The sequence below is a fragment of the Astyanax mexicanus genome, chromosome 5 (genome assembly GCF_023375975.1).
Source record: "Astyanax mexicanus isolate ESR-SI-001 chromosome 5, AstMex3_surface, whole genome shotgun sequence".
Lineage (NCBI taxonomy): Eukaryota > Metazoa > Chordata > Actinopteri > Characiformes > Acestrorhamphidae > Astyanax > Astyanax mexicanus.
This window is the reverse complement of record NC_064412.1, coordinates 8338916-8355515: the sequence shown is the minus strand read 5'-3', so window position 1 is coordinate 8355515 and position 16600 is coordinate 8338916. Positions and strand designations below refer to the sequence as shown.

At 37.6% G+C, this 16600-nt stretch overlaps 1 protein-coding gene across 1 annotated transcript in view; it reads right to left on the bottom strand.

Annotated features, from left to right (window-relative positions):
• Nucleotides 1-1859: 1859 nt before the first annotated feature.
• Nucleotides 1860-16600, bottom strand: part of snta1 (syntrophin, alpha 1) — a 70464-nt gene continuing 55723 nt past the window's right edge. The window contains exons 5-8 of the mRNA XM_022675620.2: nt 15340-15461; nt 14311-14507; nt 6345-6532; nt 1860-3937 (exon numbers count right to left, since the gene is read on the bottom strand). Of these exons, the coding sequence (XP_022531341.1) occupies nt 3845-3937; nt 6345-6532; nt 14311-14507; nt 15340-15461 (600 nt within the window). The 3' untranslated portion in view covers nt 1860-3844. The remainder of the gene's footprint in view (nt 3938-6344; nt 6533-14310; nt 14508-15339; nt 15462-16600) is intronic.

Below are 16600 nucleotides of genomic sequence, written 5' to 3'. Positions count from 1 at the left end.
CAATTCCACAGCTGTACAGTGAGGCTACAAATCTGGATCAGTGGGCCACTGATGCACTTGTGGAAATAGGATAACTAAGTCCTGAAAGGTGGGGGAAGAGACTGTTGGTGCAGGGGAATGACCGGTTAGCAGTGCTAGCCAGCCGTGGTTAGCAGCACTAGCCAGTTGCAGTAAGCAGCACTAGCCAGTCATGGTAAGCAGTGCTAGCCTGCCGTAGTTAACAGCGCTAGCCAGTTGCGGTAAGCAGCACTAGCCAGTCATGGTAAGCAGCGCTAGCTAGCTGTGGTTAGTAGCACTAGCCAGTCATGGTAAGCAGCGCTAGCTAGCTGTGTTTAGTAGCACTAGCCAGTTGCGGTAAGCAGCACTAGCAAGTCATGGATAGCAGTGCTAGCCAGTTGCGGTAAGCAGCACTAGCCAGTCATGGTAAGCAGTGCTAGCTAGCCACGGTTAGCAGCACTAGCCAGCCACGGATAGCAGTGCTAGCCAGTTGCGGTAAGCAGCACTAGCCAGTCATGGTAAGCAGTGCTAGCTAGCCACGGTTAGCAGCACTAGCCCACCACGGTTAGCAGCACTAGCCAGCCACAGATAGCAACGCTAGCCAGCCACTGTTAGCATCTAGACTGAGGAACCCTGAGTGTTCTGGTAACCGAGGGTGATATCAGCTATCAGCTTGTTTTGACACTGCAAACATGCAGACTAAAGTCCAATGTACTCACCTCTGAACAGAAAAAGAGCTAGCGCTGTGGTTAGCAGATAATGCTAATGCTAATGCTGCTGCACCCAGCCTTAGTGCTGGAAACACGTCACTGAAACTCCATTACAATGCTGTACTTCAGCGAAGTGTCTTTACTGCTTCTTACAATCTGACCTATTGATTTTTGGGAAAATTAAAATAATTTCTTCTATAGTCCAAAAATAAATTTCCTGTAGGCCACAGCTGCTCCCCTAAACAGCTGTCTCAGAATCAGGTGAATCTGGCTGGGTTCAGGAATTCACAACCCAGGAGCAAAAGGCAATTATTTTTTTTATTTAAACAAGAAAAAATTAATAAATAAAAAAAAAAAAAATCTAGTTTGTAAGGTTTAATAAGTGTTGCTTCCAATGGTTTGGCCAGTAGTATATATGGTGTCACATCTTGCCAACTTCCCTCCTGTTCCCCCCACCCCCCCTCCCCCTAACGCCCCCCTACCAAAGCTAATAATGAAATGCTAGGGTTTTTTGACATTATTACCGTTACAAGTATTAAATATTTGCGTAGAAATGTAAATGAATTAATTAATATCTGGTGGTTGAATAACACGATTAGACAAAAGTGCCTCACAGAAGTTCAGCTGTCACATTTGAAGAAATGAGATCCTGAAAGGTTACGTCTAAACTCCATATCCTGAAATCACATTGGCTTTTCTTTATTTAAACTGATCTGGGTCTGTGTTTGGACAAGCTGCCAGCAGACGATCATCTGAAATGAAATGACCGATATCTGAATCTCATCAGGACAGAGAACGGTTAGATCAAATACGCTATCAGACATGGGAGAAGAGAATGGGGCCTGTCTAATCTAAGCCTATGGGGGGGAAAATAATGCCAAAAGACATAAGATGGAATACGGCAGTGGCAGGTACAATATATCGCCAATAGTATTCATTCAACCTGCATTGCTGTGTTTGGTGATGTGAGGTTTGGATGAAGCTGCTCGGCTATGGAAACTCTTCATTCCATGAGTCTCTCTACACTAGATATAATCTGAAGCTATATGAAGTTTGGAGGTGTGTAGTGATGATGAACTCTGAAGCTACATGAAGTTTGGAGGTGTGTAGTGATGATAAACTCTGAAGCTACATGAAGTTTGTAGGTGTGTAGTGATGAACTCTGAAGCTACATGAAGTTTGGAGGTGTGTAGTGATGATGAACTCTGAAGCTACATGGAGTTTGGAGGTGTGTAGTGATGAACTCTGAATCTACATGAAGTTTGGAGGTGTGCAGTGATGATGAACTCTGAAGCTACATGGAGTTTGGAGGTGTGTAGTGATGAACTCTGAATCTACATGAAGTTTGGAGGTGTGCAGTGATGATGAACTCTGAAGCTACATGAAGTTTGAAGGTGTGTAGTGATGATGAACTCTGAAGCTACATGAAGTTTGGAGGTGTGTAGTGATGAACTCTGAAGCTACATGATGTTTGGAGGTGTGTAGTGATGAACTCTGAAGCTACATGAAGTTTGGAGGTGTGTAGTGATGAACTCTGAAGCTACATGATGTTTGGAGGTGTGTAGTGATGTAGTGACCCTTCCACTGTGTTATAATATCACTGACAGTTGGCTGTGGAATATTTAGTAGTGAGTAGTGAAATTTCACGACTGGACTTGTTGCACAGGTGCCGCATCCTCCTGAGCTCCTGAGAGAGACTCATTCTTTCACTAATGTTTGTAGAAGCAGTCTGCAGGACTTGCTGCTGCTTTTATTATTATACACCTGTGGACATGGAATTGGAATTGGAGTGATTGGAACACCTGAGTTTAATGATTTAGATGGATGATTGAGTACTTTTGGAAATATAGTGTATCTGCTGAGCCACAAATTCCTTTTCAGACTGTACCAGGAGTCATATTAAAAGAATACTTCAGCTAAAAAGGCTAATGTGGCTAATGAAGAGTTTAAGCTCACTGGGTTGGCATTATGCAAACTGGATAATTCTAATTGGTTTTCACAGACTTTCATATATTGTTAAGCTTTGCATCAGTTTTTCCCTCAAAATACCAGCTTTATTAATGGCCTGTTATCTTTTCAGGTGATCTGTTCATGCTCTGTGCACAGATATAGACTTTCTTAGCGAACGGTTTTGTAGAATGTTGGCATAAATACCATTAAATTCTTCATTGATAATTGATCATCTTCTTAAAAACGGATGTCTAAGGGAGAATTTGTTAACTGTTCAATAATTCAATTAAATAATTTGATAAATGAAATAGGACCAGAGGTCACAATGTCTATACCCAAATGGACCACCAGTTATAACAGCAGTACAGTGAAATGCCAATAGTTATGGGACACCAATGATTAATATCCCATATTAATTATGAAGCATTACCTCAGGGAACTGTATTGTAAGTTGTGAGGTGTTTTCTTGTGAGTAAGTTTGAACACTGGCCAGCATGCTCATCAGAGTTTAAACAAGGTTACATTCCTCGATCCACAGTGTCACGTGTGTACAGGAAATACACAACAGAAAACATTACCACCCACTGTGGACAATGCTGAGAGTGGTAACGATCGTGACTGGCACCATGTGCCTAGAATTGCCCAATGTGAATGAACAAGTGACCCTGGCAGTAAAGACATCCACATACTGGGAACATAACAGTAAATACATGAATAAATGCATTTCCAATTTGCTTAATAGTATACAGTTTTGGACTGAAAAATCTTCCAGTTATATAGACAACTATATAACTCATACTTTAAATGGATTTTTGCCAACATTCTAGTTTGTCTAAACAGTTGCTTTGAAGGAAAGCTGTCATATACACAACACCGACAGGTCAATTCCAGTTCTAAGCTGTAAATACATATGTATTTTATATTTTATACAGACTGATATGGCATTCCGTTGTATGATCTGTAAAAAAAAATCGGCTCCACATAAAAAATGAGATAAAATGATAATTCATTACATGGCTTTTGATTGTTTGGCCAACAGTGGAAGGACTGCACCAGTGGCACCAATATGCTGTCTGGTCCTCATTCTGCTTCCATTGCTGTGGCTCCGATTCCTAGGACATGTGACTAAGGCTTCACGTACTGTAGCTGCGTATGTGTGTGTGTGTGGAGCTTTAGGACACCAGCGTTCACGCCAGGAGGCCCAGCCGCTTCACCTTGGCCGAGAGGAACGAGTGGATGATGAAGACGATGGTCTTGGGACAGGCATGGAGGTCCAGTTGCTGAAAAACGGAGAAACAGAGCAGTGAGGAGAAAGGCTGAGTGAGTGTGAATAAAGCAGGGATAATGAACTAGGGCCAGAGTACACTAATTAATTAATTAATTACTAATTAGTACACTAATTATGACATTTAGCTGACACTCTTATTCAGAGTGACTTACAAGGTTTTTTTTTCTATTACAGATGTGGGTCAGTGTAGTGTTAGGAGTCTGCCCCAAGGACTCTTATTGGTGTAGTCTAGCATTCAGTCACCCAGACCAGGAATTGAACCCTAGTCTCACACATGATGTGGTAGCTCACTAGCAGGGGGTGGTGTTATCCACTGCGCCACACCAATTCACACCTGTGCAGAGTCCTGCACAGTTTGGTGATTTCCCTTCTCTAATACATCTACTAAACCTGACAATAATATATATATATATATTGAAGTATCACAATATTTTAATTTGCAATACCATATTGATTTTCAAAAACCTGAATATTTTGACCAGTGATTTTTTGTGCCAATTTTAAATTATTTAAATTGAGGTGATACTGATTCTAAGTGATACTGGATAAAATACTGGATTACAGTATCTTACACTTACAATGCTTAGTAAGATGTAAATTTTCATTAGAGAACAAAAATTATAAATGTATTCAATTTATTGCCTTAAAATCACATTTTACTTGCTAAGATTTATTATTATTCATTTTTTTAGAAATATGCTAGTGTGTGTGTTTTTTTTAACTATGCCAGTTTCACAAAAAAGTTTGGCAATATATTACAACATATTGATGTTCCCCTGTACTGGTATTACAAGATAAGCAAGTAACCCTTTTGTCGCAGCGTAGTTGTTTAAATTTTATATAGACACTGTGTAACAATAATTAATTGTGTAACATTATTCAAGATTTACTCTGAATGAACACATTATTACAAATATAAAGTATTTTTTGTAATTATTCTACATTTTGAAGGCTATTTAAATATGTGCAAGAACTCCCTGTCCACCCTTTCATCTTAAGATAACCTCGGCCCTTTCAGAAAGCTATATTTGATATCAGTGACATCACTACATTCACACTGTTTTATTTTTTAATGGACTGAAGACATCTGATGAATTTCACTTAAAGCTCACCTTCCGTCGTTTTTTCTTTCATTTTAAAATGTCTAGTTGTGGTCTCTAGTATGAATGAATGACATGTGAGCCGTTTTTGTAAAAAAAAAGTGCTCAGGTGTCTCTGTATAGCTCTTTTTTAATGGACTGTTTTAGGGGTGTGTCCAAAATGACCGGATTCCAGCTTTGCTCATGAATATTCATACATGCAAACAGCATGCAAATATCTCTCCTCTGATTGGCTAGGAGCACTGCGACGCCCCTCCACCGCTCTGCCGCTCACTGCCTCCCACCTCCTAACTGATGAGCGGTGATGTTGCGTCGCTTCAGCTCCGCCTCTAGGAGTTTCTCGAGCCAAGGTGGGCTGGTCTGTGAGTTTCTGCCTACGTAGGCAGAAAGATAATTCAAAATTCACCCGTTTTTCGGAGGGGGGGGAGGGGGGATTTCTTTGCTTAGCTCCTGCAGACAATGGGGGCTGCAGAACAGTTTAATGTGCAGGTGTACACATTCAACTCGGAGAGACCTACTGTATTCCACAAAAAACAAGAAAAATCGGATTTTCGCGGAAGGTGAGCTTTAATATGAATTCTAGAATTTTAGAAAATCGAAATGTAATTTTAAAACAGAAGAAGGTCACAATGTACAATTCAACATGTCTGCAGTTCTCATTAAATAAAAATTGATGGAATGGCTGGGTGGACGCATGCATGACAGGAAATAAAAAGTAGAAATATAAAATAAGCTGGAAAATATGATTCTTGTGAAGTATGAAATCTTATAATAATTACGAATACTCAAAAGAATTAAACAAAAAATCTAACCTAAAACCTTAGTTTTTTTATTAAGTTTTGAGGACCGAAAGACACAGGATTTTGATAATGACTCCTATAAAGTAGAGTCTTAAGAAAGAGGGGGGGGGGGGGGGGGGAGGGGGGGGGGTGAAACAGGAGGGAGAGTCATTACAGACAAAAAGTCTGAGAACTGGGGTGAAAAAGTTGGTCAAAAGGATGGAGGAAGTCAAAAGAGAATAGCTATGAGCTGACTGAGAACACAGACCTGTGATCAGAGATAAAAGAGAGAGAAGAGAGAGAGAGAGAGAGAGTATGAACTGAGTGGGAATAAAGAGCATAGGATAGTGAATGGCAGCAGAAAAGTTTAAACAGGAGAGGTGGGGAGGAGTGGAACGGGGGGGGGGGGTGTTAAAGAGGGAGCCACACACAGGAGAAGAATTAAGACTGAGCAGAAGAGCAGAGAGAAGAAAGGAGAGGATGGAGGGAAGTATAGAGGGAAGTGAAGAGGCTCTCTCACTATCTCAGCCTCCGGGCCTCCGAAATCGAGGAAGATCATGCGAACGCCGTCGTCGGAGGACATGCGCAGGCGTTCGAACGGCTGCTGCAGGAGTATGTGCCTGCGGACCCCAGCCTCCTCCGTGAACAACGAGAAGCCGTTGTCTATGTGCACGCTTAGCATGCACTGCTGACCGTTCCAACTGCATGCTGTAGGGGAGAAAGAGAGAGATAGAAAAAGAGGGAGAGTGGTTACTACTTCACCGTAACTTAAGAATAATGTTGACTATACTATACATTTATATTGTTTGCTGTGGAACGACAATGAACTTGTTCAATAAAAAAACACATGCTAACTTAACCAGTGAAGAGGTAGAGTTGGTATACAATAAATAGCACTATTTAAGTAATGTTCTAATCCATATCATGGCAAGAACTACTCTTTAACTAATAAAGAAAAATACTTTAATAAATGAAGGTCAGTTAAACCGAAACTTTGAAAGTATCATCAAGGTCAATCGCAAAAACCGTCAAAAATATGATGATGAAACTGGCCCTCATCAGGACCACTCTAGGAAAGGAAGAGCAAGCATTACCTCTGTTGCACATGATAAGTTCATCAGAGTTACCAGCCTCAGAAAACAAAAGTTAACAGCTCCCCAGATAAGAGCACCTAAAATTCCTTATGTGTTCCTTTATAGCCTGGATAACTTCAGTATTCATTTACAATGTAGGAAACAAATTAAAAATAAAACCTTTTTATTTTTTGACTGGTATTGTAACTGTATTTTTGTATTAGTCATCACACACTTTGTTGACATCACCCTCAAATCATCAATTTAATTTAATCATAAAGTTACATTTTTTTTTAACTTATTCCACTGTCATATTAAATAATTTGGTGTGGCGCACTGGATAACACCATTGTCTACCAGTGAGCTACCACCAGAGGTGGAAAAAGTACAGAAAAATTGTAGTTAAGTAAAAGTACCTTTACTTTGCTAAAATTCTACTCAAGTAAAAGTAAAAGTACCCAACTAAAAATCTACTCGAGTAAAAGTAAAAAAAGTACTCAATTTAAAATGTACTTTGAGTAAAAGTTACATAGTTACTTTTAATTATTTGATGTAAAAAAGTACAACAAATCATAAATTAAATAGTTTTTAATGAACTATTATTTCACATAATAATTTGGACCTTTCAGGCAGTATTTGTTCAGATCACCCCATAAAACATTTTCAAGAACAAGTGGCAACAAGGTTTCTATGATCCATTTTTTGTCTTTACTTTTGTTATGATCATATAGGTGACTATAAACTGTATTTTATAGTCAAGCAGATTTTTTAATGATAAAAAATACTTACAACCACATGCTTTCGCAGGTTTAATGTGGAAGTTTTGAAAGCTGACAGCTCTGTCCGGCGGGACACATTTTGTATTGCATGAGGATGTTATTGCCTCGTTATTCCACGAGCGAGCATCCGTGTGCCGGCGCATCCACGCCAATTAATATTTTTTAAAATTCAGACAATTGTGTTTTTCCCAGCATTTTATTTTTTACTCAGTAATCGGGAGCTTTCCAATGTAGCAAAGTAGATTACTTGTGTCAAAATGTACTTGAGTAAAAGTAAAATTACCTAAAATTTTAAAAACTACTTTAAAAATGGATAAGAGCATCAGCGTCAGACAATTACCTATTTTATATAACAGTGAAATAATCAAATGTTTCTAAATAATGCAGTGGTTGATCATTCTTAACTCCTAATAATTTGCGTCAGATTAATAAATAATAAAGTGTCTAATTACAATATTAGTTGGAAGAACATACAGAAGTAATATGTGGCACATGGTCATGGCATAGAATGTATTTAAGACAAGCCCTTGTGACAGCAGCAGTGTGTGGACGTGCCTAGTCATGTTGGAACAGCACACTGAAATGTACATTCAGAAAAGGTAGGGTATCTGGTTGCATGACCTTACTAACCTAAATGTCTGTAATGAAGACCAAAGGTGATCTGGCACTATACAAAAACGCACCCCATACTATGACCACGGCCTTCTACTGTATATTTGTAACTCACTTCTCAAATATTACTGTGTTTATCTGCTATATGATATATTTAACTGCAATTGCTGATCCGAAAAACAATGATTCACAAAGTAAAATCATGAAAATGATCAGGGGTGCCCAAAGTTTTTCTGAGTGGGATTGAGGAAAATGGTTCAGTATAAAGACATGTTTTTTTTACAGTAGTGTGAACCAGTGGTCGTCATGACTACAGCATAAATATAACCATTTTTATTTACAATCCAAAACCACTTCTGAGCGTTTTTATGTAGTGTAAAATAATAGCAAATCTGGAAACTTTCACTGAGGAATGCAATGCAATAAAACACACCACATATAACTTTCTGCAATGAACAAAGTTTAAAAATATACTTTATGACACAACTATCATAAAACAATGCTGCTACTACAACTCAATGCCAGAAGGGTTTAAAAAGCTACATCACAGATGGCAATACATAAAGTGGATTTTTGAATGCTACAGGCATCTGGTTCCTTTCAGAACCACTGTGAAACAGTTTAAAGTAGAACAGAGCATTTCTCACCAAATCACTCCACCAAATTTAGAGCAGTATACAACATTTGGGAATGCAAACATTAACCAAAGACCTTCTTAGACTCTCAGAGCTGTGGCTTGTTCACAGTCATGGTGAGGAATGTTTTATACAGGCAACAAACTCCTCTGAACATCTAAATAACTGATGTCCACAAAGCAGAAGATGGCAGGCCACGCCCACTTTCAAATGTTTGTGGGTAACACCTAACAATAAGGGTACATTATTGTATTACAAACTATTAATTGACACTAGTTAGGACACAGTTAAGATACATTTTTTAAAAACTACCGTAATGTCTCAGTTCGTTATTATACACAACATTCTTAAGCATTAAATTATAGTAATGTTTAATAATATTGTAACTAGTATCAATTAATCATCTATGGCAAAAAAAACATTTTTTTTTGTTTTTGGTTATTACATGGTTTACACAAAAAAAAACAACAACAAAACAGAGGTACAATATACAGCACTGGAAAAAAAATAAGAGACCACTTCAGTTTCTGAATCAGTTTCTCTGATTTTGCTATTTATAGGTATATATTTGAGTAAAATGAACATTGTTTTATTCTATAAACTTTTTTATTCTATAAGACATTCCTCCCAAATTCCAAATAAAAATATTTTCATTTAGAGTATTTCTTTGCAGAAAATAAGAAATGCCTGAAATAACAAACAAGATCCAGAGCTTTCAGACCTCAAATAATGCAAAGAAGTTTTAAGAGTTCAGAAATCAATATTTGGTGGAATAACTGTTTTTTAAACACAGTTGTCATGCATCTTGGCATCATGTTCTCCACCAGTCTTACACACTGCTTTTGGATAACTTTATGCCTTTACTACTGGTGCAAAAGTTCAAGCAGTTTAGTTCAGTTTGATGGCTTGTGATCATCTATTTCCCTTTTGATTATATTCCAGAGGTTTTCAATTTGGTAAAATCAAAGAAACTCATCATTTTTAAGTGCTCTCTTATTTTTCTACAGAGCTTTAAGTAATTTCTTGTACTTAAAAGGTACACTTTTCATAATTGTACCATCAAAAGGTATAATATTGATATAATATAAGGTAAAATGTGTTCCCTCTGAAGTACAAAGTCTTTCCTAACTGTACCATTTAACCAGCAGCCAAAAGGTACATTCAGTATTCTGTATCACTGTACTAATAAACAATATATATTTTAATGATACATTTTACTTTTTTTTATTGGAAAGCCAGACAATTTTGAATCATCAGGTTCTTGACATATATTTAGTTGATGATAATGTTTAAATGTTTTACTGGTGCAAAAAACATGGGTACAAAAAAGGCCTTTGTGTCTAACATTAGTGACCCTGCAGGCTAGTGGCACTTCAGGACAGGACTGATAGCCACGGTCTTGACTAAATGGAACTGATTAAATTATAAGTGTCTGCTTCATTTTAACATTATGCTCCTGGATTATATAGTCGCTGTCACAAAAATACTTGTATCAGTTTTAAATGTAAAAAAATATATTTTTTGGAAAATTTCTATTGGTCCATTTAACAATCTGAACAAGTTGAAAACAGCAAACAATAAATAAATAATGAAGAAATAAGGTTTTTGTGTTATGATACAGTTATGATAATGCAATCACTACTCATATTTGTGTTGCACTCACAAAGTGGGTGATCCATTAAAGTCTTCATAACCAGTGTATGTGTATGTGTAAACATACATCAGCAATACACAGAGCTATCAGTAGAGGGAGACATAATCCATCACTGATTCTGAATTCATTTCAGATGATCAGATATGATAGGTTTAATATGAACAATCTTCAGATTAATAAATTGCTACAGATAAATACATAAATATTCTGACTTGTCATATTACCCGGATGGCACATCTTTAATGTAACTTGGATTAGTCATGCGATTTATTTGATTTATTTACAGGGATTTTCACTCTCTCTTATATATAATTCTAGTTTTACTAGTATAATTTTCAGTTACAGGTACCTAAAATGATTTATTAACTAGTTAAATGGTAATTCCATTTTTCAGTGTAGTTCTGACAATTAAAAAGTCCACATCCACATATTCATAAATGAATTTTGAGTACAAACCCTAGCTCAAGTTTGACTAGAATCAATGTGCTCTTTCTATATGTAGCGTATACATTTTAAAATATAATCTCAGATAGCTACAATTCAAAATTTGACAAGTAATACGATATATTAATGATTATTACAGGATTATTAAAGACATAAATAATCCAAAATCTATGCTGGACTTAAACACTTTAGAAAATGTGGGGAAACATATTAAACAATTTCAGAAATGGCAGATACTGGATCTTCTGCAAAAAAAGTAGAAATTCTATGAGGTGCTCATACTTTGCACAGGTCATTCTGATTGTTTAGATGGCCTAGCCAAAATAAAGTCTCCACCTGGATTTAAGTAAGTAAATGATGTGGGGTTGGTTGATGCTGCAGTTGGTCTGCAGGTTTAGGTTCAGCAACAGTATGTGCTGAAAGAATGAGGTCAGCTGACTACCTGAATATACTGAATATAGACCAGATTATTCCATCAATGGATTTGATTTTTTCTTCCCTGATGATACGGCCATATTCCAAGATGACAATGTCAGGATTCATGGTGCTGGAATTGTGAAAGAGTGATTCAGGGAGCATGAGATCATCATTTTCACACATGGATTGAGAGAGAGTTCACCACAGAGTCCAGATCTTAACCTCATTGAGAATCTTTGGGATGTGCTCGATGGAGAAGAGCTGCTTTGTGCAGTGGTCAGACTCTACCATCATCAATGCTGCTGCAAGATCATTTTAATGCAACACTGGGTTGAAATAATAAATCTTGTAACATTGCAGAATCTTACTGAAACAATGCCACAGTGAATGTGTGCAGCAAGCAAAGCTAAAGGATTTTTTTTGTAGATTTTACTGAAAAAAAAGTGATATTTTTGTTGTAACACACAAAGATAATCAGCAGAGGGCGACATCATCCTTCACCAGTCTTAACTCTTCACCAAATCTCCACAATCCAGTGGCGAAACCACAATGACAGTTTAGGTCATAAAAAGAACCCTGACTGTTAGATCGTAAGCACTTGTAGCAGATGGTTGCTCATCATTGCTCTGAAATGATGTCATGTGTATGCACTGGATTCAAAGTGGAAAAAGTGGAAAAGACAGTGGTTTTCTGGGTGATGTCACCCTCTAGCTAAAACTGAAAAGGCTGAGAGACACATATTTGTTCTATTAGGTGTTTAGCAAACTGTTCCTCACTCAATAGACCAGAAAGACAGCAACCAAATGATGCCTCAACAAAAACAAGAACAAACATATACGCTTTATAATACAGCCCGCATTATAGAGGGTAAGTACTGTGAAGTTACAGAGTAAGAACGGTAAAACACTGTACACTACATAATACAGCCCACAGCTCCCTGTTGTTTCTGAGTACTTACTGAGTATTAGTATAGTGTATAGTGTTATTATATATATATATAAATTTTACTCCACCCTGACTGTTTTTAGCTGCTTTACCTTGACAGTTTTAAAAGCATAAACCAAATTTTCATCTCCTTTTTTAAATTCATAAAATTATAAAATATTAAAATCATTCCCTGTCGTGTGACTAGAATAAAGCCTTCATAAGTGCCATGAAGAAAGGGCAAAATGATTCAATATTATTTTATATGAAAATTGAAAATTTTTAAGTACGAGTAGGACCCTATAAGGAGTGGGACCATATGTGTTGTGAAAGAACAAGGTAAGTTTCAGAAAGTTACCTAGTTGTTACACTCTTCTTCCTGGTTGTTCTTTAGTTATACGTACAGTTAAAGTACCTGTAGGACCCGGTAAGTATTTTTAATGTACTGGTTTATCCAGAGAAGTTACACTGTAAGGAAAGGGAACGAGAGCTGTATTATAAAGCATTACCACAAAAACAGCCACCTACTAGTTTCTCTACTTTAAAATATAAATATTTTTTATTCATATAATCATATGGTAATAGAACTGGACCTGACCAACTTACTGAAGCTTAGATGTCTAAACAGATCCCCCAGATTACCGAAGACCCAACCAGGCCTTTAATCCTGGCCCTGAAGATCCACAGCCCTGCATGCTGTAGTGTTACACCTCCTCACACACCCAGTTCCTCTTGTTAACTTTTACACAGTTTGTTTTGGGTGTTGAGAGCAGAGGAAATGGTAAAAAAAGGCAGTGGTAATGAACTGAAATCTCACTGAAAAATGATGTTTTTTTTCTAAGTGAGCATGCTATTTTTATAATGCACATAAATGTAATACTGTAAGACAAAAACGGTCTTAATATTTTGCAGTATTTTCTGATATAATATAGAGGAAGTGTAAAACATCTAAATTACTTACCGAATGTTTATAGACACACCTCTTCTCATTCAATGTGTTTTTTTTTATTCTTTTTATGATTATTTTTTATATAGTAAATGTAATATTCCCGTAATTTCCAGGCTATTGAGCGTGCCTGAATGCAAGCCACGCCCACAAATTTGAAAAGAAAAAAGACCTTGTACATATACAGGTCGCACCTGACTATTAGCCACAGTTGTCAACATTGTATCACATAATATATGTACACAGAAAGATGTTACACAGAAACTTAATTTACTTTAATTAAATAACAGTAAGTACACAAATAATGTTACGTACCGCAAACAGTGCTGCGACATGGCTTGTTTAAAAAAAATACAGTTTACCAGGAAAAGTAGCGAGAGTAAAGTCGTAATATTACGAAAATAAAGTCGTAATATTAAAGGTAAGGTAAATTAGTCCAGATTTTGCTGTGGTGGCTTTGCTACTGGTAGCCTAGCATTGCCCTTTAGCTTCGGCTGGTTAATTATTTCTCGCCGCTTTTCATCCAAGCCTCCCACTCAGCTTGTAGTGGCACTTTAAATGTACGATTCATGCTGATGTCGAGTAGCAAATACTTTGTTGTCCTGATGAGCCCTGGATTAATCTACATGCTTGTTTTATTGAAAACAGTATGGGTGAGTACAGTACTTTTGTGATAAACAAGCCAGAATATGTTTTATACTTTACATTCTTTACAAGTACCACATTTAGCATTTTAGCTCTTGGTATTTTAATCTCGGTGTCTTCATGAGGGAGAGTCACCTGGAATAGTTTTCTCAGTGTCTTGAAAGAAGGAGTTCCTGGAGGTGCTGAACAATAGTTGCTGCTTTTTCTTCACGCTGTGAAGCTCCAGCTCATCCCAATTAAATCACCTCAAATCACCATCTCAGTTCATCAGGTTTAGATCAGGGGATTAATGTGGAGGAATAACACTTTTACTTTTACTGTTTAGTACCTGAGGAACTAGGATTAAACAGCGTGTACCTGTGGTGACTTCCTGTATGAGCTCGGCAGCAGTGTGGCAGCCCTCCACCAGCAGGTGGCTCCAGGTGGACAGGTCTTTGGCAGTGTCCACACGGAACAGGTGGGTCTCCACACCTTGCTTGGTGCCCAAGCGAAGGCCGAAGGTTAACTCAGAGTCCTGCACTGATGAGCTCTTCCCAGGCCCTGAGTGAACGAGTCTGAGAAAGAGAAAGAAGAAAGAGACTGTTAAAGACACTGGGATAACAATAAATATTTATACACAAGTTCATCTCAAGTAATCTAAAAAATATAATTGAAATTTTTATTTTCTTTATTTCAGCTTTATTTTTAGCTCAAAATGTGAAACTCATATATTATATAGATGCATTACACACAGAGTGAGCTATTTTAAGCGTTTATTTTGTTATTGTTAATAATTATGGCCTACAACCAATGAAAACCCAAAAATCAGAGTCTCAGAACATTAGAATATTATATAAAAACTAATTGGTTCTTTTGGAAGTGTGAGCAGTGTGCCAAGTCCTGCTGGAAAATGAAATCCACATCTCCATAAAAGTTTTCAGCAGAGGAAAGAAGCTTGAAGTGCTGTAAGATTTTGTGGGAAAACAAAACTGCACTGACTTTAGACTTGATAATAAAACACAGTGGATCAACACCAGCAGATGACAGACATGTCTCTCCAAACCATCACTGACCATCAGTAAATTTTACACTTAATTTGGAAATAAAGGGAGCAGAGTCTGGAGGAAGAGTGGAGAGCCACAAGAGTACAAGCTGCTTGAGGTCTAGTGTGAAGTTTCCACCAATCAGTGATGGTTTGGAGATTATATTATTCCACATGTGTTCCTGTAGAGCTTTAATATAGTCTTTACTATTTACTATACTGAGATGAGGTGTGTCCAAACTTTTGACTGGTATTGTACTGTATGTGTTCACAGGTATGTGGGGGCTTTTAAGCTGCTTTGTGGGAGTATGTACTCTCTGTGTGTGTTTGTGTGTGTGTGTGTGTGTGTGTGTGTGTGTTTTTACCTGGTGGTAATGAGTGGATGGCTCTTGTCTGGACTGTTAAGGCTCTCTCTGCTGTCAGGTAGAGAGCTGTACAACAATAGATCTCTGTCTGTCAACAAGGCCAGTACTGGCCTCTCTGATCCCTGGTGAGAGAATGTACACACACACACACACACACACAAACAGAGAAACAAACACATACTCTTTACTGTTCACATTACCTACTACTGTACATTTTCCAAAAAAACACCTATCATACACTGAGCAGCCAAATCATTAACACCACCTTATTCTACCTTAATTAACTGTCCCTATTATCAGCTAACTGAGAATATACAAGAGGCACATTGTAGTTAGTGTAAGGGGGCAGTAATCCAAATAGAGGCTTCTTTTGCGATTGCTGCTACGTTTATACTCAAGTGCAGACAGAGGTAAAATAGGGACAAAATAAATACAAAACAGAAGCAAAGAGCATTGTAATGACTGGGTTGGAGTCGGCTTTCATAATGTGAAATGATTGTGTGCAAACTACTCTTTGGGTGGTTGTGGTTTGCTTGCGACAGAGTGGGAATCCATTGGGGTTTATTTGAGGAGAGCACCAACTCAGTTCAGACAAAGAAGAAAGAAAAAGAGGAGGAAAACGAAAAAAAAAAGGTGCCTAACAAACTTAAGGGAAAGGCGATCAAACAGCAGGCACTCGGTTTGTATAAATTAATTAATTAATCAATCAATCATGGGGGTGTTTTGGGCATAACGTGAAATAAACCAATCAGTGTGTCAGTTTTGCAATTCACTTTAAGAGGCAGGTGCACTCTGACTTGGTATTGAAACAGAATTGGTATTGTAACAGTGCAGTGCTTTTGCATGTCTCAGAGGATTCTGATTTGCTGTTCCCTGTAAGAGTCAAGTGCGCTCTGACTTTGTCATGTTGGTATCTTAACAGCACGGTGCTTTGTGTGTCTCTCGCAGGCACTCGGTTTGTATCAAAGAACTCAAATACTCTGGATATACTCAAGAAAAAGGGATACGAGTATCTTATGAAGACCAACTATGAGTCTTTTATTTAGGAACTAACAAAAAGGAGAAAACACAGAAATACCACAAAAGAGGGGGAAACAGAAAGCAGCCTCAGCGGAGAACACCCAAGGAGGCTTGAAATAGAACCTAAGGCTAGGTATCTCTTTCCTTTTCTTTTTTTATTTTCTTTCCTTCAAACAAACAGAAAGTTCTCAGCTACTAGTGTGGCACTAACCAGGTGTGATCAATCAGCCTGATTATTGCA